This window comes from Protomyctophum parallelum, assembly GCF_964188405.1.
Source record: "Protomyctophum parallelum genome assembly, chromosome: 11".
In the NCBI taxonomy this organism is placed as follows: domain Eukaryota; kingdom Metazoa; phylum Chordata; class Actinopteri; order Myctophiformes; family Myctophidae; genus Protomyctophum; species Protomyctophum parallelum.
Window position 1 is genome coordinate 17151685 of NC_139707.1, and position 23575 is coordinate 17175259.

Here is a 23575-nt window from a genome sequence, read left to right on the forward strand (position 1 = left end):
GGATGGAAGAAAACAGATCTAGAAGGAAGACTGCCTATGCTCCTTGCTACTTTGGACCCCCATGTAATCTTGTGTGGTGAAATCCTAAAGTATTACTCAGCTCTTAATTGGAGCCTGTACCCAAGTTCTTTATGGAATAAAGACACTTTTGTTTACTCTCTATACATCTCCTTAGTCTGGGTTCTGCATCTGGGTTCACTGCAATGTCAAAGTTCAAGGTTGGACTTTATTGTTACAGGTAACAGTAAAACTTATTTTTGTTTGGCTTCCTTACAGACAATGCAATGTGGCATAGGCATATAGTGGCATAACATTCAAAACAACTAAAACACAGCAAGCACAGCAAACAAAGGGACAAAATAAAGAGAAATAAAGAAAAGAGCAATCAAGGAGTAGAGAAATAGATGTGCATGTTTTCCCTGTGGTAGCAAAGTTAGGTAAACTGTTTTGTGAACAGCTTCACAGTAGGTTATGTTCGATATAGTATAACACAGTTTAAGAAGGTGCAATTTGAGGCTAAGTTCCATACAATAAAATGTGTTTAGAAAGGTGCAATTTGAGCATGATAGTGCGAGAAGAGGGGGGCTAACATTTTCCTTTGCCTAGTTTATTGTCTCCACCAGGCCGAAGGCATGTGGGGAGAGTATGTTTTGCACTCCGTCCGTCCGCGTGTCCGTCCGTCCGTGTGTCCGTGAACAGCTAATCTCGGCCACCGTTAACCCGGTCGATGCCATATTTTGCACACACACTCCCTGGATGCCAACCATGAACCTCTGCCCCAAACTTTCCAGAACGGCCTGTTATAGCGCCACCAGGAGGCCGCTTTGTGCAAAACAAGTTTTTGCACAGTACACCTACAGATTTTGTCCAAACATCACGCAAATTGGTACACAGTCTCTCTAGAGCCATTCAACGAAACGGGTCTTTCAGATTTATCAGACTCCATCCTGATTGGTTAAGATTGGCTTCCAAAGTTCACAGGAGTGCTCAGTTTCAAACAAAATGCTGCAAATCATGAACACATCGCGTGATTTCCCTGAAATTGTGCACCCACATTCCCACTAGGCCGAGGACGAAATGCCACATGAACAATTTCAACTCAGCCTCAAGGTGGCGCTATAACTGGCCGAAAAGTGTTTTTACCTCTAACTGCACGGATCTGTGGATAACCTGGTGGAGACCTGTGCCCGGAAGGGCACTTTTTTTAGTTCACTCTGGTTCTTATCTGCATTGACAGAACCTGTGTTCCAATGGATCCTATGTTATTTATTCACAAGCTCTTCTGCTAATTTCGCTACTTTTTGTGAGAAACTATTGAGTGACAAAGTAGGGCATTAATTTAAACTGTAAAAATATGGAGGTAATAGTTTTCTCCTTGTTGAATTGACATATGTACAGTATTTGCTGCACCACTGCCTGTCCTATTAACAGTTGCATGACTGCTGTCTCACAGCTGTTGGGTCCTACTGTAACAGGCTGCAGCATAGTACTGGAATGTTCCCATGCAGATCCCCTATTCACACACACACACACACACACACACACACACACACACACACACACACACACACACACACACACACACACACACACACACACACACACACACACACACACACACACACACACACACACACACACACACACACACAGTACATGCAATATACAGGGTGGAAGCCCTAAAGCACACCCAGACATTACATGGAAATTCCAGTATTCCAGAATCTTTTCTGACATTGTTATATCAAATCCATTGAATGGAACTGTACTGAAAATACCCCCTCTTCCGTTTTCCCTGAGCACATACTGGAAATTAATTTGTTGATGAAGCCGAGTAGTCCAGAATCATGCCCAATATTTCTTTTCTCACTTTATGTGCAGATATCTGCATTTCTATTTCCATCTGTAATTCTAAGTTGAACAGTCAAATATTTGCCGTCTAGAGGCTGTTTTCGTTGCCATGTTGGGCAGATGCCCTGCTTGACAATGAAACAGCCCATTGAGAGTTGCCCATTTGGCTACTACTGAAAAGACCTGGATTGGAGACCTCCTTGGATACCGGATACCAGCGCACTGGACTGGTGGTGATTGCCATTGTTCCTGTCCCTACACTGGCCCCATCTTTATGAAAAGCAGAAAGACTGGAAGTTATCCCAGAAACTAGAAATAACATCAAACAAGAAGAGATATATACTGTACATGTACAAAATATGGAGCGCTCTTATAATGTGACATTTCTACAAAAAAAAACTAAACGCATGTGGTCTCCGAGGCTTCAAGATAAATAAATAATGCAAACTTTTTCTGGAAGTTAAAATCAGGGACAGGACAAAGCACATTTTCCTGACTCTGCAGATTCAAGGCTGACCCCTGATCTGGGTGATCTGTCATCTGTTTCTTGTTGACAACTTGACAGTATTCCAGAGCAGACCACAAATGTCCTGATAACACCTTATCCGGAATAGAGGTTTACTAGGGGGCTTCCCACAGCGTTCCTGTTTGTTTGACAAACATTGTCCAAGCAAGCCCATGCAATGTCTCTTGAATCTGATGTTTAACATCTTTCTGACTTTCTCTAAAGGAAAAGGAAGTGTTTGGATCTCTGCTTATTATCTACTAGCTGGAAAATGGAATTTGTGCATGCTGTCATACTGAGTATTATTCCAACTTCCAAGATAAGGAGTTCATGAGCCGGATAGCCGGCAGAACTTTCTCAACGTCCTAGTTGAGGTAACGGGCCAAAGCAAGCAAAGCACTAGTGTCCTGTCCTCTCATCAGTAATCTCCTCACGCGTGACGTCACGCAGCCTGTCTCCGAAGCGCGTCTCCGAAGGGGCGCAGCGCCGCGCACACAGTCTGTGGACTAGCTGGCGTTCGCAGTGCATCCCCGGACGCAACATCCCTGTCTGTCGCTGTGGCTCAACTTTCCTTAATACATCCACTATAACTTCGGGACCACTGGGAAACTGAAACAATGGGTAAGTCTTTCAATATTCGAACGGTTTGATTTGGAAAAACACGCGACAATCAGTGTGCATGTTCCCATCCTACTTTAGCCTACTTTATATTTTTGTGACAGCAGTCCCCATGTCCCTGTATAATGACAACTAACGGCTTCCTAAATTATCGTCGGCTATACACCACTCAGGTTAGCTCGGCAACAACAATGATAGTACATTTACCTGACCCGGTTTCACGTGAATCAGCATTAGGCGTGTGGGCTAGTGGGGCAACTTGTGGAAAAGCGATTAGAGAGATAAGTCTGTAAGGATTGCCGTACAGACAGTTCGCCGTAACTCTGCATAGATAGAGCTCTGTGGGAGAGGAGAGCCAAGTACCTCACTGACTCACTCTCTCCCAAAGCGCTTTTAGAATGTAGGCTGTTGTTGTCATGAGTTGGCCCACATTTATTATCAACATGAATTAGACATTTAATCAGAGGATGATTTAATTAAATCTCTCTTTGACACTGATGATGTCTGTGTTTTGTATCAATTGTCAAAATATTCCATTGAAAAAGTTCGACTGGTTTATTTTTGGGGGAAATTATCAAGAAAATGAACTGCACCAGAATTAAATGTAGTCTGATGCTCCACCATAGCATAGCATTATGGCCAAGTTTTGTCACAGAGAAGAGGCTGGCCATCTGTGTTCCCACCCTGGGGATGCTGCTTGGGAGGAGTGTAAGTTGTTCATGCCATGGATGTTTAGTAACTTCTTGAAGGCAGGCTCCTACTGATGTGAGGCTTTGAGACATTAACAGGCTGTGTAGACCAGATGGACTAGTGAGCATTCAGCTTTCACTCCCCAATGTTCTCATTTAGGCTACTCTTCTGTGGATATGTAATTGTCAACGTGTTTAGGGAACATTGTTCGCTGTGCAAACTAATTTCACACGTTGAGTCTCTTGTCTCTCTTGAGTAGCTTTGCTTATTTGTGTGTAAGCGTGTTTACTTTATTTACAATGGTGCAGCAGCTAAGTCTTATGCTTAATTTATACCCCATTACAGGATGGTGTACTTTCGGCAAGCACTGTTGTACTATTAGTCCGGAGGCTTAGTGAAAGGATGGTGCAATTGCGGATAAAAGCGTAATTTTTTGCATGATGGTTCGTTAGGGTCAGTTATTTAATTTTAGCCTAGGAGCCCTTTTCAAATATTTATTTTAAATAGGAAATTTCAAGACTATCAATATCAATGAAATATGTGAAATATGTGAAAATCCGCCTAGTATTTTTCAAACTATATGCATCATAAAATTATCAGATTACTTCCAAATGTGATAAAGTTGACTTATTTTGACTTTATTAAAGTCACAGAACATAAAATATCATCAATAACACATGTATTGCAATGAAGAATACACATTAATATGCATCATAGTGCGAAACATGTTATAGAGCTGTTCATTCTGTCTAGCTGTCACAATTGCATTTGTAAAGTGGGGAACAGTCCAAATTTGCATTGCTGCATTTGCAGGTACTACAGTCACCTTTACAGGTGCATCTGATCAGCTCTCTGCAAGCTCTGGAAACCTCTAGAATGGTCAGCCAAACTGGCACCCATGACCCTTCTTTCTTGGCCCATCCATAGTTCTGTGGAGAAGGAATAACTTGGTGGCTTTGTGTGCTGGTGGCCCAGATGCCCGCTTGGTAGACTGCCCGTTTCACATGCTGGAGGAGTGCATCCTGGGTGGGAGGTAATTTCTCCATCATTCGATTTTGTTCACAGAAGATTTTCTTTCTTTCTTCGTTGATGGAGCTCAAAGGACTGGATTTGTCGTACAAGATGACCGTCAGTCTTTCAAGCTCCCGGAAACTGCTGGCAGTCAACATCTAGTTGCTGGAAGGGATGCTTTTCCAGATTGACAAATGTTTCTGTCGCAGCATCATAGGCTTGCCAGGCCCGCCAAGCTGACTTCTTACCCTTTCCATTAAAGGCGGATGTTGTGTCGCATCCGGAAAATGCGTGAAACATAGGCAGGGCTCGGGATTTGTGTTCCCTTAGGCTTTTGCACATACTGTTGATGTGATAAAATCTGTATTTTCTGCCCATTCCAAAAGCCACCCAGATGTGAGTGATAAAATCTGTATTTTCTGCCCATTCCAAAAGCCACCCAGATGTGAGTCAAAGGTTGAAGTACCACTAAATCATGGAACATGCCAGCAAGGATGACTATGACATCAGTGTCCACAGTGCGCACATGGACAGTTTTTGCTCCATGCTCCAGTGCATGTTGTACATGAACCACAATCCTAGTGTCTGCCTCCTCATGATTGCAACAGTCCATGCTACTGGAACCGAAAGATGAGCTTGCCCTGATGCGACATGCAAAGATTTGGTGGGTGGCCAGCAGAACTGTTCAATTCTGGATGTCAAAAAGTCAAACAGCTCCTTCTTATTGATTGGGTCACGAAGAAAATCCATCCAATTTCCTGGCAGCTTTGTCTGTCCAGACACTTTCCTGCGAACACCTTGTCCTCTCTTTTCGCGGGTGGACTCCTTCAAACTGTCTGGGATGTATGAGTCCCATACAATATCCAACCGCTTGGTATCCTGTAGCTGCTTCTCCAAGTAAGGGATGAAAACCTCATCTGCATAGGCATCAAAGGTGCTCACCCTCACAGTGGGTAGGCAGTGGACAATGACTGCCCCATCAAGGACTTTGGAGTCATAGGTTGAAGGTGGCTCTGATTGCCCTGGCTGCTCAAGACATTGCAGAAAGTCTGATTTGGTGCCTGTCAGGTGAAGTTTCCCAAAGTCGGAGAGGGAAGGAGGGAAGGACTCTACCTCATGTGCACTACTTCCAAGTTACTCTCACGGCTCTGCATAGCTATAAATAACTGGCCAAAGAGTGCCACGTTGTTCTGAAGTACTCTGATCTTCTTTCCATGTTTAGGCATTGTCTTCCGTCGAGGTTGCCTGAAGAGTGCCATGGAATTCATCTTCATTGGATCATGGATGAAGTGGGTGCGTTCATCAAGCACCTTCTTGACAAATTCCTGATATTGTCTCTTCCCTGTCTCCTCCAAGATGAGCACTGTATTTACGACTGATTCATCTGCACAGTTGCTATCATCCAAGAATGGATTTCCCATCCTTCTCATGGTTTCAGATAGACTGAGGACCTGTCTCTGAAAGGTCTTCTGTGTTTCAAGACCCTGCTCATGGTGCTGGAAGCTCTCTTTGTCATCTTGGAGGTATTCTTTTTCAAATTATTTTAGCAATCTTGCCATCTGTGGGCCTGAGAGCATCCATCTTCGGAAAGCATCTGGGTTTTCTGTGAAGCCAACTGCACCACCCGAACCTTTCACATTCTTGTTCTCCTGTTCATGCGCTTGATCGAATGGGATTGCAGAGAACTTGTTGTATGTCTTTGAAAGAACCCAGTGTGAAACTGTGAATTATTCTCAAACTCATCCTTGACAGTGATGGGCAAAGACTTCATGTCCCTGATATGGACAGGCAACCATCTTGAATAGTTCACATGGTCCAAGGCAAAGAATAAAGGGGCCAGCGCTTCAAGCACTTCTACATATAGTAGAAAATTCCGCTGTCTGTGTGCCCTGATGAAGATGAGAATGAGGGTTTCATATCTTATGATCAGATCCCAAAACATTAAAGTAGGACTCTTCTTCAACATGTCATTTTCTCCAAGCCAGGAAAGACTCATCATCTTTGGGGCCTGCACTAAGCCTGAAAGCCTCCTGCTGTAGATTGTGCAGTGTCAAGACAGTTACCTGGTGGGCATGCCTGGTTCGAGTTAGATGCGATGCTTTCAGATATGATGCAGCCATGCCACTTCCTGCCACATCTGCTTCTGTAAGTGCTGTTGTCCAACCAGAGCCTTCCAGCAGATCACCCAGTGTATTCCAGAGGGCCATTTCTGTGTGTAATGACTACATGAACTCTTTCACCGTGTGTATCTGGCCATTTCCATTGTACTAGCTTTGCCAGAGCAAACAGAGGCTGGTCAAACGTTGTGACAGGGATCTGTCCCGGATTCAGATACTCAATAGCCTGTCTCTGAACATCCATGCCATGCTTAATCATGGATGGTGTGGCTGATTTCTCGTAGAGGAAGGAGTGCACTTCGTGCTGGGGGGTCTTCCACTGAAGGTTGTTTAGAGGCATGATGGGCTGCCCATGCAATTGCATCATTAGGATCAGGTGTACAGTGTAAACTCAGTCTAGAGCTATTTGTTTAAATCTTAAACACAAATGGAGAGAGAGAGCTCTTTACATAAACATAACACCTATTTTTTTTAATTTTCGCCTATATTGTGCAATACTTTATTGTGTGTACAGGTACCAGGTGTCTTGGTACTCTATTTTACTCATACTTTTGGAGGTTTAATACTCAGTGGACAAATTTAAATCAGAATCATCTTCTTAAGTGGACAAAAAAAAACAATCTATCACCAATGTTCTTCTTATGACTCAAGAATGTATTTATTTCCTAATGAAAAAACTATAACTATGTTCTATATGGCTATTTCCAATATTTGCGTTGGGCTCCTAGGCTAAAATCCTTTAGTATGTCCTAAGGAAGCCTCATAAAACAATTGGCGCTTTTATCCGCAAGTGCACTATCCTCCTAAAAAAGTGCACTAAGCCTCCGGACTATATAGAGTATAAATGAAGGTGGAACACTGGCAGAGTGAGAATGTGAATCAGTGCTCATTAATTCATTTCTGGAGCGTTCACAGTGGTGTCTTTGTGCTTCTAATTTGGAGCCGCTCCTTTGTATGACTCCAGTGCCTCTTAATGTAGGGAGAACTTCACTGAATTGCAAGTTTCAGAGTTTTAGACACAATGTGAACTAATTCCCGCAGCCCCTCATTCACAATCTCATGGCGGATATTGCCCTGCATGGCAAATGACCATTGTGTATTGTTCACTAGCTAAGACTCCCTTCATATTCAAATACTTTCTGTAAGATTTTTGAAACAACAGCTTACCTTGGTCTGGGTGGAATGACTTGTCTTAGACACTTTATCCTTTTAGGTCTGCCTTTGAGATTAATTATGAGTTGTAAGCCCCTTGCAAAGAATGTTCCTCACCTCTGTTTAATTAACCACTTACCCTCTCTACTCAGTAAAACGGACCTGAGTTGCACTCTTTTTTCCCTCTACACCAAATATGGCCGACCTACAACCTCTTTGCGATGCGTTGGGTGCTTGTAGATCTGCTATTTTCTGCGAATGTTCCTCCCAGAAATAGGGATGCTGGGGCTCAACAAGTGGTTAATATCATCATGTATTGCAGTTGCCTGCATTGAAAGTCAAAGATTTGGCTCATTTATATTTTGTCACACACGGTTATTGACAGAAAATGCAGGCCTAGCTATTATGTGAAGCTGCGTGGGTGGAATGGTTCTGCCCACCAAAATAAACAGGATGTCAAAGCTGCTTGAATTTGTGGAATTGGAACTGGAAAATTGAAGATGTCCCTTGGAGGTTATAACTTTATCAAGTGCCTGACTTGGCTTCATGGTGACTTTCAACTTGGAGAAGAGGTCACACATTTTGTCCTCTATTCTTTTGGTTAATAGTTCAACAGTGATTTGGCTTGTGCCTGGGATGTGGGAGGATAACTGGGCTGCAGACTGCTGCACTCAAGGTGGTTCTTAACTCAGAGATACAGCATAGGGTGTCATTTTACCCCCATATCCTGTTAAGTTTTTAGTCTTTCTACTCTGGCAATAATTTACACACGTAAACAGTCTGTGGTCACTATAGACTTCTGTGATAGCTAGAGCAGTGGGCTTGTGGGTCTAGACAAGTAGGCATCTTGTCTTTTGTCCAGATCTGTCTCTTGGTACATTTCAGCAATATCACCACCATACTCACTTGGGTGAAAAGAAACTAGACTAAATTCTGCATAGTACAGATGAGTGCCAGCTGCTACAGTATAGCATATTGGTCCATAGAGAATTAGAATTTAAGAAGGCTATTTATCATTTAGAAGTTCTGCGAAGGGCAGGAGTTAGGAGGTTTAGCAGCCTGTCAAATTATGTTTTCTTTTTTAAATGGAGCCTACAATTTAATTATGCTAATTAACATTAAGGACTGTCTTGTGACTGGAGGTGAATACTAATCAAATACAGCAAATTATGGACTTGACTGAACAGTGCCTCTGTTCCTCTTAGAATCAGTTGCTTGGTAGCCAAAAGAAAGGGAAAGGAATTACTTTTCCTCATGGAAACTCTTGAACCCTCTCCTTGAAAATACTTTCACCAATGTTTATAGCCAGTTTTCTACTAAGCAAGTTCTCTATTTACTGCGGTCATTCTCTGGAAAGGGTGATCACCAGGCAGCCTGTCACCACAAGTAAAGGCAGGCGAGATCTATTATACATACATATTATATGTACATATATTGTACCTTGTTTTGCACTTTTGACTTGTATTAATTAATAATGAATCACTTCCCTGACAGACTGACATTGCTAGCATGTAGGCTGTGTTGTCATGGCCAAGCACTAATGATTGTCTTGATTGTGTGAAGCTGAAAACCTGTTAATTGGAAACTAAAAAGGGCCTGCTTATGGAATGCAGCTAAACTTCCTTCCATCATTCGTCACAGACATACACAGAGGAGTCAGCCAGTCCATTTGTTAAAGTAATGCACATTAGAGTGATTATGACAAAAGCATCTGGAAAACACTGTGGCGTGTGTGTGGAGCAGCTTGTTCTTCTTCTTACCTAACTGTGCAGTATATGCCACCGTCAGAACAAGTATGTCTGGAAAGTGTCTGATTATAATGTCACTGGTGACACGCAGCGGGTAGAATGCACATAACGTGACCTTGCATCCTGAGTCTGTGCAGAGAGAGGAAAGACCTAAAGTTGTGAGCGTCATGCCAAATAGAGGGATGTTTTCGCTCTCTCCGAAACAGCTTGTCAGGCGATGCCTGAACAATAACACAGTGAGATAATGTTTCGCCGGCTTTGAGTTGACTCAAGGTGATCTCAGTTAAGGCCATGTGGCAGAGCAGTGCAGCTGTTCCCCAGAGATGTGCATGCGTGCGGTGGAGGAGGGACAGAGGGAGGCAGTATGAATTAATCTGGAGAGGTACTCTAGTCTGGAAGATGTAAACACAGAACGATTGCAGTTTTGTTTTGATTGTTGCTTTCCGTCCTGTTCAAAGTATTTTGTCTGTCATATCCAAATAAATCCCTTTAACTCAGTATTTAATTGGACCTATTCTGTCCAAATGTCTGGACTAGGCCGGGGATCACCACAGAGTTCAGGTCCTGGTCATGACGTCATTGGCGGCCAAAGTATAGGTTTTCCTAGTACACCTGACCTGATGTTTTGTGAAATGGCAAGCAAGCATTCTAATGGACTATTTTCCATGGGTTTTGCAATCATTAGATATACTAAACATCAACACTAATGAGGTAGTTGCTGTCATAATTTCATGATTTCTGGGCTTTTTTCCATATGGCAGAGGATCTGACTGAGCATCTTTGTCAAATACTGTGCTGGAAGAGGCCCATGTCAGAGAAAAATCTTTGTTGCACCAAAATCAGACCACTCAACCCACCTGCGTCACCTCACTGCCGCACTTTATCTCTTTCTCTCTCCCTCAGTTTATATCTGATAACAAAGATGGCGATTGTGCATTGTGATATGAAATGATGAAAGATGTTTCTCCAGAGGGGAGGCCTGCTCGAGCATGCTCCCAGGCCATGCCTTTTATTAACCACATTAATTCATTAACCCATTTTTGTTTGCTATTCGTTGTAGATCAATTATAGCGCTTAAGTGGTTAAGAGCCTGTTCATTGTAGCAGTGTGGAGGGAGGAGGAGCGGGAATGGAGGGTTGGGGGTGGGGCAGTGGGGGGTGAGGTTCAACAGCCTTAACCCCTAGATCTCACCCTTGTTAGAGCGATGTCGCTCGGCTATATGGCGGAAACAGGATGACATTTAATAAACTAAAAATTCAAATGCAAATGAGTGCAGGGCTTCCGATATGCTGGGAGCTGAATACATATCCTGTATAATATATGCTAATTATACAATCTGGCCATTTATTTATATTCAAGCCTACAGAAAAGGCATTGTCTAAGTAGATTAAAAGTGGCGGACCAATGTTGGACCAACTTTTAGTCATCATTTCCATGATACTGTGTTTGCAGTGTCTTTTTTTCTTCTGCTCTTACAGGACGTGTTGGTATATTCTGCTCTTACAGGACGTGTTGGTATATTCTTCTGCTCTTACAGGACGTGTTGGTATATTCTGCTCTTACAGGACGTGTTGGTATATTCTGCTCTTACAGGACGTGTTGGTATATTCTGCTCTTACAGGACGTGTTGGTATATTCCTGCTCTTACAGGACGTGTTGGTATATTCTGCTCTTACAGGACATGTTGGTATATTCCTGGCTGTCGACTGAATAGGTGATATTTGTCAGTGGAACAACAATGTGTATCAGAGGTTTTGTTCAGAAAAGAATGATTGTTCCAGAAGGTCTGCTAGCAGAGAGACACAGACCTGCTGCTGATGCCCATTCACTCACCCACTGACCAGGCATTATACCATAGAGTATATATGAATAGAGAAGGCACCCAGAGGAAACCCTGAGGCGAAATGGACATAGTGGCCGAAAGAAGGTATTGCAGCCTGGCCTCAAACACATGAACGCGCTGGTCCGTTGACTATCATTGTGCACGTTCACGATGGCAGCACGCTCGTTCGCGTTTGTGTGCGTGTGCGTTCGCGCACGTTCAACGGCAGCGCGTTCATGTGTTTGGGGCCAATCCATCCCAGAATGCACTCTGTTCCTACCAGGAAGGAGGAGTGAAATCGCCTCATGCGCTTTTGAGCAACTTAATGCAAGTGGATGGGAGGAGAACTCGGGTGTCTTGTCTATTCATATATACTCTAAGCATTATACCCCTATTGCATGAACTGCCACTGCCTAAATCCAATTATACCAACCTGAAAAGACACATTTTCCATAGACAGAAACACAATATACATGTTATATACGCTGGTCATATCACATGAGGGAGCACATTGATGAAATGTTAATCAATAACCTTTTGTCCCATATTGGCCTACTTGCTGTATGTGCTTACCCAAGCCAGCCTTGGGTAAGGCATAATTACACATAATAAAGCAAAGAAATAGATTGCAGCATGGATGTGGAAGTGACTGTGTTTCAAGGTCAGACGTAGTAGGTTGATGTGATTGGTCCATTTGAATCCAGAGAGAGACAGGCAGGCAGGCAGGCAGGCAGGCAGGCAGGCAGGCAGGCAGGCAGGCATGTGCAGGTGATGCCACACCTCTACTCTACTCTCTAGGCTAGGATCTGGGCCAGGGTTGGAGCAGGTCACTGGGTGAGAGCATGGAACAACTGGTGATTGATAAATTAATGAGAAATGCACTAGAAATTGACATTGGGTGATTCATTATTTCTGTGGCAGCAGAGTGATAAACCCTGTTTTGCCTATATTTGGTCATTTACTCATTTTGATTTCCGGTTTCCCAGCCTGGAGGCCGCCATTGTACCGATCGGCTTGCATTAGCATTAGCTCACACTGTTTACACTTCCCGTTAACATGTCGGGAGCGATGCAAGACAAAATCACAAATTACATCTGAACCTCGGATGGATCAGAAAAACCATGCACAGTGCACGTAGTTTCAGAGGTATGAGGCATTAATGGGGGCCAAGATCCTGGTGCTGGGGGTGACGGAGGTAAAGCTGGATGGGACTTGAGACTTTGACTGCGGTGGTGGGGGCGTGTGCACTGTGCACATGGGTTGATCACATGCCTGCCTCCTGTGAATCGTTTTATTTTAATTTAATTTATTTTTATTTGATATAAAGCTTTAGGTACGAACATGTACGTAGCTGGCAATAAAATAGTTAACCCATTCTGGACGGGAACCCCTTTTGGTGTTTTAAACATTATGTTGTAATTTAGCTATTTAAAAATAGCAGATCTACAAGCTCATAGCGTGCCACCGAGTGGCGTGCTATGAGCTTGTATGTCAGCTATTTTAGAAAAATCATGAAAATAGGTGTAATTCATAATAAAGGTGTAATTTTCCATGATTTTTGACTTAGGGTATTTCAAATTGTTCACCATGTGGCAAGGTTCCCCCTGTTATGAGGACAAGTATTTATGAACTGAAGGAATCTGACCGCATTTTCGGTGTTGTGGCATAGGAGAGGAGATAACCTTCACTAAGTGAGATGAGAAATTGTTGTGTTTGCCAGCTAATCTGCTGCAAGGTCATCTTTAGGGAGTGCGAGAGCACTCTCTCAGAATACACTGCTTTTGAACTGTGGGAGTGCAGTGGTGGAGGACTGTTAAAAGGGGAGACTGTAGGATTGAGTTGTTGGCGGTGTGCCCATGGAGCACATTCAACCCTCCACAGATAGCTCTTTGTCCTCGTCTCTTTTGCGCAGCTGCTAAACAACCGTAAGACAAAAGCATCTGGGGCGCCCCGTCACACTAATAAGAAGTGTTCACCATATGAAGAGCTGAGCTGAGCCCAACAGCTTCGGTCCATTTGCACGCAGCCAAGGACTACGTGTCGAGATGTATTGCAGACTTTTAAAACGTGAACCCATGTAACCCTCTTACTTCCCCCTTGCCTCCTCGGGGCTCTGTGAAAAGAATCCTTTTACTGATTTGGTGTACAGCCTTAGCAGCTGTAGTAGTAATGTTTAAAAGAGAGAGAGAGAGCTCATAAGAAAGAAGTAGAAATAAGCTAAAACAGAGCTGTTAGTGTCAAGTAAACCGGACCACCATCAACAACACTATGAATTCCTGCTCCACAATGGCCTACATTCTTCAGAAGGAACAGCTGTAAAAATGAAAGACACTACTCACATCTCGGAAATCCTAATATACACCTACAGTAAATGGTGCATTTATATAGCGCCTTTATCCAAGGCACTTTACATAGATTGTGCATTACATTCACCCATACACATTCATACACGGATGGCAGCGGAAACCATGCAAGGCACCAACCAGCACATCAGGTGCAATTAGGGGTTCAGTGTCTTGCTCAAGGACACTTCGACTCTCGCCCTCTCTCTAACTCGGGTTCGTACTGGCAACCTTGTGGTTACCATCCAGCCACTCTACCCCTGAGCCACCGCCGCCCATACAGTAAGATACAGTAAGATATTTAAAGACTTTTTGTGGCAACGGGGTCACAAAGGCCCATTTTATGTGCTTACAATGAACATTTGTTCCTTTAGTGCATCTGACAACAGTGCAGCTCGCCTTGGGTGTTGCGTAACATGCACATGATGCTTCCTTACTCATATTGTGGGGACAGTGCTGCATCTGACATCCTGGAACTTGTTTTGAGAGGGCAATGACCTTGTTGCACTCACTGTCCAGGAATCATCTTTTCTGTTCAGCGAGGCTTCCAGGCGAGACTCAAATTCTCTACTTATCATGCTCCAGAGAATGCATTGATAGGCATGAAAAGGCGCTTCTGTCAAGCAGATGAAAATCTGGAATGGCCGATTATTTTTCCCAGATAAAAGTGACAGCTGCAGGAAAGCCAATAGCCGGGGGAGGGTGTCAGTGGGGAGCGTTCGGTTCACAGACGTAACAGGGTGAAAATGTGTGCTCCTAATTTGCTTGTTCATTAAATATGTTATTAAATGAGCATTGAGCACTTCAAGGCCAAATAAAGGTCTGTCTTCTCAGGGCAATAATTGTGTTAAATGAATGTCACCGCCACACCTGTTGTTTCAGCATTACAGGCTCTCGTGTCACTTACGATTGCATTACAGAGGAAATGAGGAGTGAAAATATTGCAGGGCAAGAGGGAGGTGGGGGGGGGGGGTCGTATCTAGACCAAGAGCTCTGAACCAAGAGTAAATTAACCAAATTAGGTATGCTTTAACGCACAGGAACCCACCAAAAAAGTGTATGGTCAGTGAGAACGGCTACTTTCATTAACATCATGGAACCAGATGTTTGAAATGTTCTGAAATGCAGCTTGATCCCATTATTACTATACGCAAACACCAGGGGAGAGCGGTTAGCGATGTACAAAATCATATCTGCACCACCACGTAGAGGTCTCGTAAGTCATCTTAACTTTTGACCTCCACGCTATGAGAAAATAATGCTGTAATACACAATAGAGGGGCCACCGCTGAGGATGGGAAAGAAGGACGTTGGTGAAGGAGGTTGAACATCTGGAGGAATACGGAGCTTCGCTCTCACAGGGGTGGGAACAATATAAAAGCTTTGTAGGACTATAGACTGTCAACGGTGCACCTTAGTAACCAGATACACATGAAATGTACGAGTAAGTGTTTCCTTACCAAATGCCATGCTCAAGCTGTGGTGTGTGTGTGTGTGTGTGTGTGTGTGTGTGTGTGTGTGTGTGTGTGTGTGCGTGTGCGTGTGCGTGTGTGCATGCGTGCGTGTTCGCACACTGTACAGTGTACACAGTAAAATCCAGAATGCTAATTTAACTGAAAGTGTGCACATGGACCTGTAAGGGTGAATGTATTGGACTAATACTATACAGTAGTGACTCATGACTGTGTACTTAGTTTTTACAGTATATCCTTATAACAATGAAGTAACGATGACCCTGCCTCTCATAGTTCAGCCATGGACTGTCCTCTTTTGCCGTCTACCAATTAGGTCCCATCTCTTTCTGTTTTGAATAATAATATTAAGAAGAAGAGTCACCAATCAGCCAAAAAGGCTATAAAATAAAGCAGCGATCTCTCTTGACCTTTTAAATGAAATGTTTTCAAACTGTAGCCAACAAAGTATTAAAGTAATATGTGCTCTTCTTTACAAAGTAATATGGTATAATATTACTGTTTTGGCAGAGTAATACCTTACTTTACCCGTTACTGGGTAAAGTAATAATATTACAGTAATATTACTAGTAACTACTAACTATAGTTACTGTCCAACACTGCTCACAAGGGTCCGTCACACAGTCGGTTCCTACAACAACATGGCTCCCACTCCCACCGTGACCTTCTGGACTGTGCCGGGGTGGAAACGTCAGGTTCAGGATCCAGCCGTGTTCTTCTCTGGACCCGCCGGGCACCGGAGGAGTGGCCCTCGGCAGGACAATGGCATTAAAGCCATCCATGTTGTCGGCTGTTGTCATATTGTTGATGGTGAATCCTGACGTGGCTGGTGGTGGCGGTGGTGGTGGGAGGGGCACCAGGCGTGTGGGGAACCCTGGCTAAGCTGAATGAAGAAGGACCCCCCCCCACACACACACACACACACACACACACACACACACACACACACACACACACACACACACACACACACACACACACACACACACACACACACACACACACACACACACACACACACACACACACACACACACACACACACACACAGACACCCCTTGTCCCTCTCTCCAAGGGTAGAATATGGTAAATGTAGGGGTCACTGGGGTGAGAGGTTGGCTGTGTGACGTGGAAGACAATGGGGCTGGCTGGGGCTGGAAGAGAGACGGAGAAAAAGACCCCAGCAGCTGGGAGAAAAAGTGGAGTGAGGGGTGGGGGGCTTATGGGAAGCCCCCAAGATTAGTCGAGTCTCTGCTGTCTTCATGCCTCTGTGCTTCATTACGTCTCTATTGTGTGTGTGTGTGTGTGTGTGTGTATGTGTGTGTGTGTGTGTGTGTGTGTGTGTGTGTGTGTGTGTGTGTGTGTGTGTGCGTGGGTGCGTGCGTGCGTGCGTGCGTGCGTGCGTGTTTGCGTATCGGCATGTGTTTGCATGTGTGTTTGAAATGACCATGTGTCCTAGCTGCCTGTTTGACAAGTGGGAGAATGAAAGAGATCCTTCCCCAACGTAATGTTATTCACCGTCGCAGCAGCTGGAGCGTGAGAACCAAGTGGTTCTGAAGTCATGAGAAACACCAAGAAGCACATATGGAATCTGGAACGTCGACAACCATATAAGAAATGTCACGCAGTTGACAATATATCCAGAGATGGAACGGCTGCACTGTTATATAACCTGTCACTATCACATATACGGCATGGGATAATCTGCCACTTTCACATGTAAACCAGCATGTTCTATTGTTTGTCTTTCTTTATTTTGCATGGTACCATACAACAAATTTTATATGTCATACATCTTCAACACATTCATGGCTCTTTAGTATTCCACAGAAGTAGCTGTCTCTCTTGCAAGCCAATAAATATGCATTTATTTTCGAGCCTTTATTTGACAGTGACAGGAAATAGAGACGGAGTAGGGTAATGACATGCAGCAAATGATCCAGTCTGACAGGAATCGAACCAGGGACTCTTTGATCAGGATATTTTGCAGTGCACACATGTGGTATGTGCCCTAGCCACTAGGCTGTCAGCCTGTCAGGACACCCAAGCCTTAGTTTGTGATTTTTTCGACTAGTTGCCAGAAGGCTATTTTGTTGTAAGAATGCAAAGACCACATGAACTGTATTCAAAAGCCTGCTTACACACTATTTACCCCCGTCCTGCTATTATCTCTCTAATTCGAGTGATTTTATTTGCTAGTCTCGCAAGACATACTGTAAAGGCCGCTCAATGAACGGTTGCTCTATCAGCTAAATATAACACAGCTAAGGATGATAGGCTATGTATTTAAAGGATTTAATTTTCCTTTGGTGAGATTTATTCCTGCCCCTAATTATGTCCAGCGCCATTGTTTCAGATAGTTAGGTGGGGGTGCATGTGGATGTGCTTTGCTCCCTTGAGAGATAAACCTGATTTGATACTTTATGTTTTTCTTTGATCTGTGAGCTGACGACGCGTTGCGAGTCTTGCAACCGTATAGATTGGCTCTTTTCAGCAACACCATTGTACAATGTCCATGGAGTATAACTTAATGAGTGTGCATGGAAGGGACAGTCTTGAGTCAGATTAGAAGAACAGAGAGAGAGATTACAGCATGTAATGATCACAGCATGGGGGGTGTGATGATAGTATGTTTCATGCCTCTACATAAGGAGAGCTTGGAGGACAGTGTGGGGTTCTTAATCTGAAATGTATGTTGGCAAGAATACATATGAATGTACAGTATACTGTATGTCTTTTGGAGAATTATTGAGGTTTCTACACTCTAAATGGTTCACATTGCTATATGATAAGGTACTGAGGCCATTCCTGTCAGTAAAATGGAAAATCTCCAAATGTTTTTCAGTGGGTTATTTGATTCCAGTGGAATTATTGAAAGACACACATTTAGCCAATGCGCCTAAATTGTAAATTACAGGCCTTATTTATTCTGATATCCTTATGTTCTTTGGGGTAAATGAAAAAAGGAGGTTCATTTTCTTGGCAAACTAGTGTGACAATAACTTTTAAGTATTGTCTGTTTTTGCTGTTGGAGAGGTACTTGGTTGATCTATTGTGTTGGTAAAGTCTAATTTGTATTTATATGACACAGCAATGTGATCTGTTGGTACAACATACATCATGCCTTAAACGTGGCACAGCATAATGAGACTGGTGCCCCTTCAGAAGAGAGGCAGCATTTAAAGATGCCGTGTGGCTTGCTCTCCCATGGAACAATAGAGAAGTCTTAGTCTTGCCACAAAATGATGACATTAGAAAAACAAAATAGCAAAAAATACTCCAACAACAATAAGAAATGGAATTGACTGCTTTTCATTATTACTAAGTTCTATTAAAAACAACCACCCCTCCCACCCTCTCTCTCTCATATTTCTGCTATCCCCAGCCCATAAGTGTTGTCATGACTCCAGCATGAAAGTTTTGTTGCACTGGGTTTTTCCACCCGTGCCAATGTTCCCCAAGTCATGGTGGCAGTTTCCAAAACTAGAGAAGGAAGTCTGAGTAATATGAAGCATCTGTGCCTCGCTGAAGCAAACAATGTGACCCGTCCAAAACCACAGTGGCGGTGAAGGTGCCAGCTAGGGAACCAGAATCTTCCAAGTAATTTCTTAGAGGAAAAATATGGCCGCTAAGCATCTCTTGAGTGTTGCTTCCTTTCCAGACCTAGCACGATAGCACCAAAAACATGCAATTATAGAAGTGCTGAGTCAGACGTCCTGGGGATTATTTGGTCTAACACTAGCAATTACTCTGAAGGGAGAATTCCAACCAGAGAATAATACAACGGGAGGTATTTACATGCCAAACCATATCCATAGCATGTCTTACAAGTGGTTACTTGTGCTTTTTATTTAGCAACATTGCATTAAGCTGGGTGGCATACAGTATGATGATGTTATATCATGGCCTTACTAGTCCAATTGGCTTAGGCAAAAAAGATTTCTTCCCCTGCCTGTTTAGTTGCCCCATAGGCTACGTTCCTTCAAATAAATCTCTGCTTACTGATAAGTCTGGGGAAATCTAAATTAATTGAAAGGATGGACGGTGGATAAAACCAGCTCTAACAAACCTACACCCACTGCTTTGAAAACCAATCCTGATAGGCTACCGTGCGTTCCAATATGGACCGCCCTCAATTATTGTCAATTATTTTCTAAATTGTTTAAATAGCAGATCTACAAGCTCACAAAGCATCATGATGCGACACAACGTTGTGAGCTTGTACATCAGCTATTTTTGCTATATGTCCTACGACGAAGTATATAGGGCTTAAGTGGTTAATGCCCTTCAGTTGAGCTACTAAAGCTCCCTTGTGTGGATGTGTGCATGCTGAACAAATATTGGATGAGAAACAGTCATGGTGAAATCTTACCGCTTTAGGAATTAAAACAACAGCAACACGCACTATTTTTAGCCAGCACTTTAGAAATCCCTCAAACATAACAATTGCACCCCTCAGATTAAGTTATTCTTTCCATTGTTTTAAGAATAGTGTATGCGGCAATTAAGGCTTAACAGTTTGCAATAGTTAAGGCATTTTAAATGCCGACCCCTCCTGAGATGAAAGATGTTTAAACCACAAGTTTCAAATGAACTATTGTTCATGGCATAAATCAACAGGACTCGCATTCAAAGTCTTTCCTGAGCTTATTGCCTCTTGTCTGTCTAACATTGCAAACAGGAAGTAATGGCCTCATTACGAGGATGCCCATTGCAGGTTCACCTCTTGTTCTCCAGGCGTCTTGCTGTAATGAATGAGGACAGCTACTCTTTAATGGCCAAGCCATCTATCAACAATACATGAAGAGGAATTATCTCTTGGGGGCTTCAGACATTTAGTCATTATAGGGCAGTATTAGCTGGACTCCTGGCTCCTGGGATGTGCTTGGAGCATAAGGCCTGATCTAGTATTACTCACATGGCAGACTTTCATCTTTGTGTCTACTTGGAACAGCTTTGGGTGCATTTTTCGCAGACGAGTCTGCATGTGCTAGTTGAAATTAAACGTACTGTATCATGCAGTAGACTTTCACTTGTCTCTGTTCTTGTTCAGGCCCCCATGGTGTAAATAGGTCATCAAACAAGTGAATGGGTCTGTATAATGGGTTTGTGGACTAGCCTTTTTGTGGACAAATCAATGGCTTGGATGCCAAACATGAAGTCATAAATATAGAATGCATTGACCTATGAATGGGACCTACATACCAAACTAGGTCAGTGATGCAGTTAGTTTCAGGCCAGGGAGGCCCTCAGCAAGTAATTCAGCAATTCATAACATGCAAACGTGTAATACACAGTAATGATTTCCCAGTTTGTCAAACACTTTCAAGTATAGGCCTACATTGTTTAGATTTGACATTTACATCTAATATATTAAGTAAAGTCTGGGTGCATTCGAAAATGCGCACCGGGAGCACACTCGCCCACCTCACATTGCCTCGTGTGTGGCGTCTGCTGACGGGTCACGCACAAATGTGTGCGTGTGCAGGACACCTGCGTGTGCGTGCATGTGTGTGTGTGAGAGAGAGAGAGAGAGAGAGAGAGAGAGAGAGAGAGAAAGAGACATCTGTGAGTCCAACGGCATATTAAATCACATTACCCACACTGTATACTTTGATGCTCATATATTCGAACGGGTAAGGACTAGTATATTCAATTGTTCAGACCTGCCACCTCGACATGATCATTACATTCTGCTCAGTATGGGGTTGTTGGCATTGCGAGTATAGATTTTCTTTCTTTTTTTGTTTGTTTTGCAGACTGTTTATGGGTGTGTAGTGATGAATGGCGTTGGGCCTGGCTCCATGAGAACTCCTTTCCTCTTTATGGGCCAAGCAGGGCGCAGATGCCTCACGGGTGACCGAGCACAGAGGAGCATTCAACCCGCGGTCTCTCACCGCATACAGACTGACCCACAATGAGCCCTCCGTCTTTTGACTATAGGCTTCATCCTTATTCAGACCGTGGCCTTGACAATGGGGGTGGCACTGCAGTGTCTTAAGGCAGTGGCTCCAAACCTTTTTAGCCCGTGACCCAAAAGAGAAATTATACATACATTCCCCCGGGACCCAACTTTATTTTCATTTATTCAAGAAATTACTTTTTGAAAACTTTTTTAGGAATGTTTTTTGAAAATGTTATTATGAAATTATAATGATTAAAAACAAAATGTAGGAAACAAAAAAGTAAAGGGACCCATAAAAATGTGCCCGCGACCCACAAATGGGTCCCGACCCAGTGTTTGGGAACCTGTGTCTTAAGGGACTGAGCATGACGTGCTCATGCTTTGCTTCTGCCACCTGTATGATTATTCTCACGGCCATTCATCCAATCACAGCTGTTCCTCAGCCCTGCAAACTTTCTTTTCTGAGTCAATGCATGGGTGACCCTTTGTTTGGCGAGACATTGGAGAAAGAAATGTATGTTTTGGTTAAGGAATGACTGCTTTTCGCTATTAATCCGTTGTTGATGTGATGGCAATCAGTGACGTGACGTCTGACTGTCGGCTGTCTTAAGAGGAAGATTTGACTCACTGGCTCATGCATTTCATAAGATAATTAATTATCAGGCACATCAGAACATATAATGCTGAAGCTTCTTGGCTAACTCTGCTTTTGCAACGGGCCACCATGGTACCCCCCCCCCCTTCTCTCTCCACAAAGATAATGTCAACTCTCTGGTTTTACATGCAGGGCTGACAGCGAAGACGCCGGCAGATTAGAGTGTTGCCGTTTGTTGGGGTGGGATCCCTGCTAAGTTCACTTCCCTGACCCCGGAGGCACTCCTCCCCTGCTGCTTACACCCCCCCGCCCTCTCCCCCGCCCCGCCGTCCTGAGCTCTGGCATCCGTGAGAAGACCCCACTGCATCGAGGCGCTCCGGCCAGCCCTCTCCCTCATTAGCATGCCTCAGGGGTCTCCTCCTGCCTGCAAACACAGCCTCTCCTCCTCCGATGTCTCCCTCCCTCCCTCCCTCCCTCCCTCTGTCTATCTTTCCGCCCTGTCTGTGCAGGGCTACTCGCCATCTCGGGTTGCTGTTTCTCACCATATCCTCGTTTGCTCCGATTGTTATTTTGGCCTCCTCGTCTCACGTTGTCCCCCCTTCTGTCACGCTTTTTTTGGCCCTCTTCAGTTCCTTCTCCGTGCCTCTGCCTGCCCTCCACGGTTCCCCTTGTTCTCTGGCTTTCAGACACCTCTTTCCTCATCTGTTTGCACTAACCCCCCCCCCCCCCCCCTCTCTCTCCTCACGAGGCGGAGAGGTGGTCAGCCTTCCTTTCCTGTGTCCTTTCATGTGAGTTGGTAAAGTCACCAGATGGAGGGGAGACAGCAGTCAGAGGTTGCTAATGAATGCTGCAGGAGCAGGGGGCATATGGTGCCAATCAGAGGATGAAGGGGTCAGGCTCTGCATCCCCACCACAGCCCCGCACCCCTCGGCTCCCACACACACAGCCCCCACATTCAGCCCCCTCCATCCCTTGTGCTGCTGTAGTCAGATGGGAAATAGAGGAAGGTGATTGTGGTCTGACGTGCATTCTGCCCCTACACATACACACACACACACACACACACAGCAAAACAGCACAGAGTGGGGCTTTCATCCACAGAGCAAAAGGGGAGGGCGATTCTCCCACACACATCCCTTCCTGTGATGTAACAAACCCCATTCTCACTGGGCATGCAGCCCCTGATTGCCATTCATGGTGCCACTCTGAGACTCCGACAGGGACGCCTCAGAAGAGGGGTGTCGTCAGAGGGGTGGTAAAGGGTTTGTGTGTGTTTGTGCATCGGCCTGTGTGTGTGTGTGTGTGTGTGTACATGCGTGCATATGTGCCTGTGTGCGTGCGTGCATGTATACAGTATGAGTCTGTACCCAAACTGAGACCCCAAAATACCAAGTGCGAATAGGACAGACAGATTCCCTGTGCAAGTGGATTGCATGTGACGTATGGCCGGAGCAATAGGTTAACGGGCGGCGTGCACAGAGCTCAGCCGGAAGACCTCTGCCTCTATGATGTATTATGTGACATACAGCCAGGGGAGCCCTGCCTTGAGTCAATCAGTCAGGATAGTGTGACATACAGGGGAGCCCTGCCTTGAGTCAGTCATTCAGGACAGCGCGACAGGGAGGACGACAGAGAGAGAGAGAGAGAGAGAGAGAGAGAGTTGTTAACGTGCGAGGGAGGACAAGAGCAAGTGAAGGAGGGAGTGTGTGTGTGCGTGTGTCGTGTGTGTGTGTGTGTGTGTGTGTGT

The 23575-nt window shown here is 44.3% G+C and overlaps 1 protein-coding gene across 2 annotated transcripts in view; it reads left to right on the forward strand.

Moving 5' to 3' along the window:
* The first annotated feature begins 2820 nt into the window (after positions 1–2820).
* gpm6bb (glycoprotein M6Bb) overlaps positions 2821–23575 on the forward strand; it is a 38803-nt gene continuing 18048 nt past the window's right edge. For both annotated transcript variants that reach the window (XM_083776273.1, XM_083776274.1), the window contains exon 1: positions 2821–2977. In XM_083776273.1, coding sequence (XP_083632399.1) covers positions 2974–2977 — 4 coding nt within the window. In that variant the 5' untranslated portion in view covers positions 2821–2973. The remainder of the gene's footprint in view (positions 2978–23575) is intronic.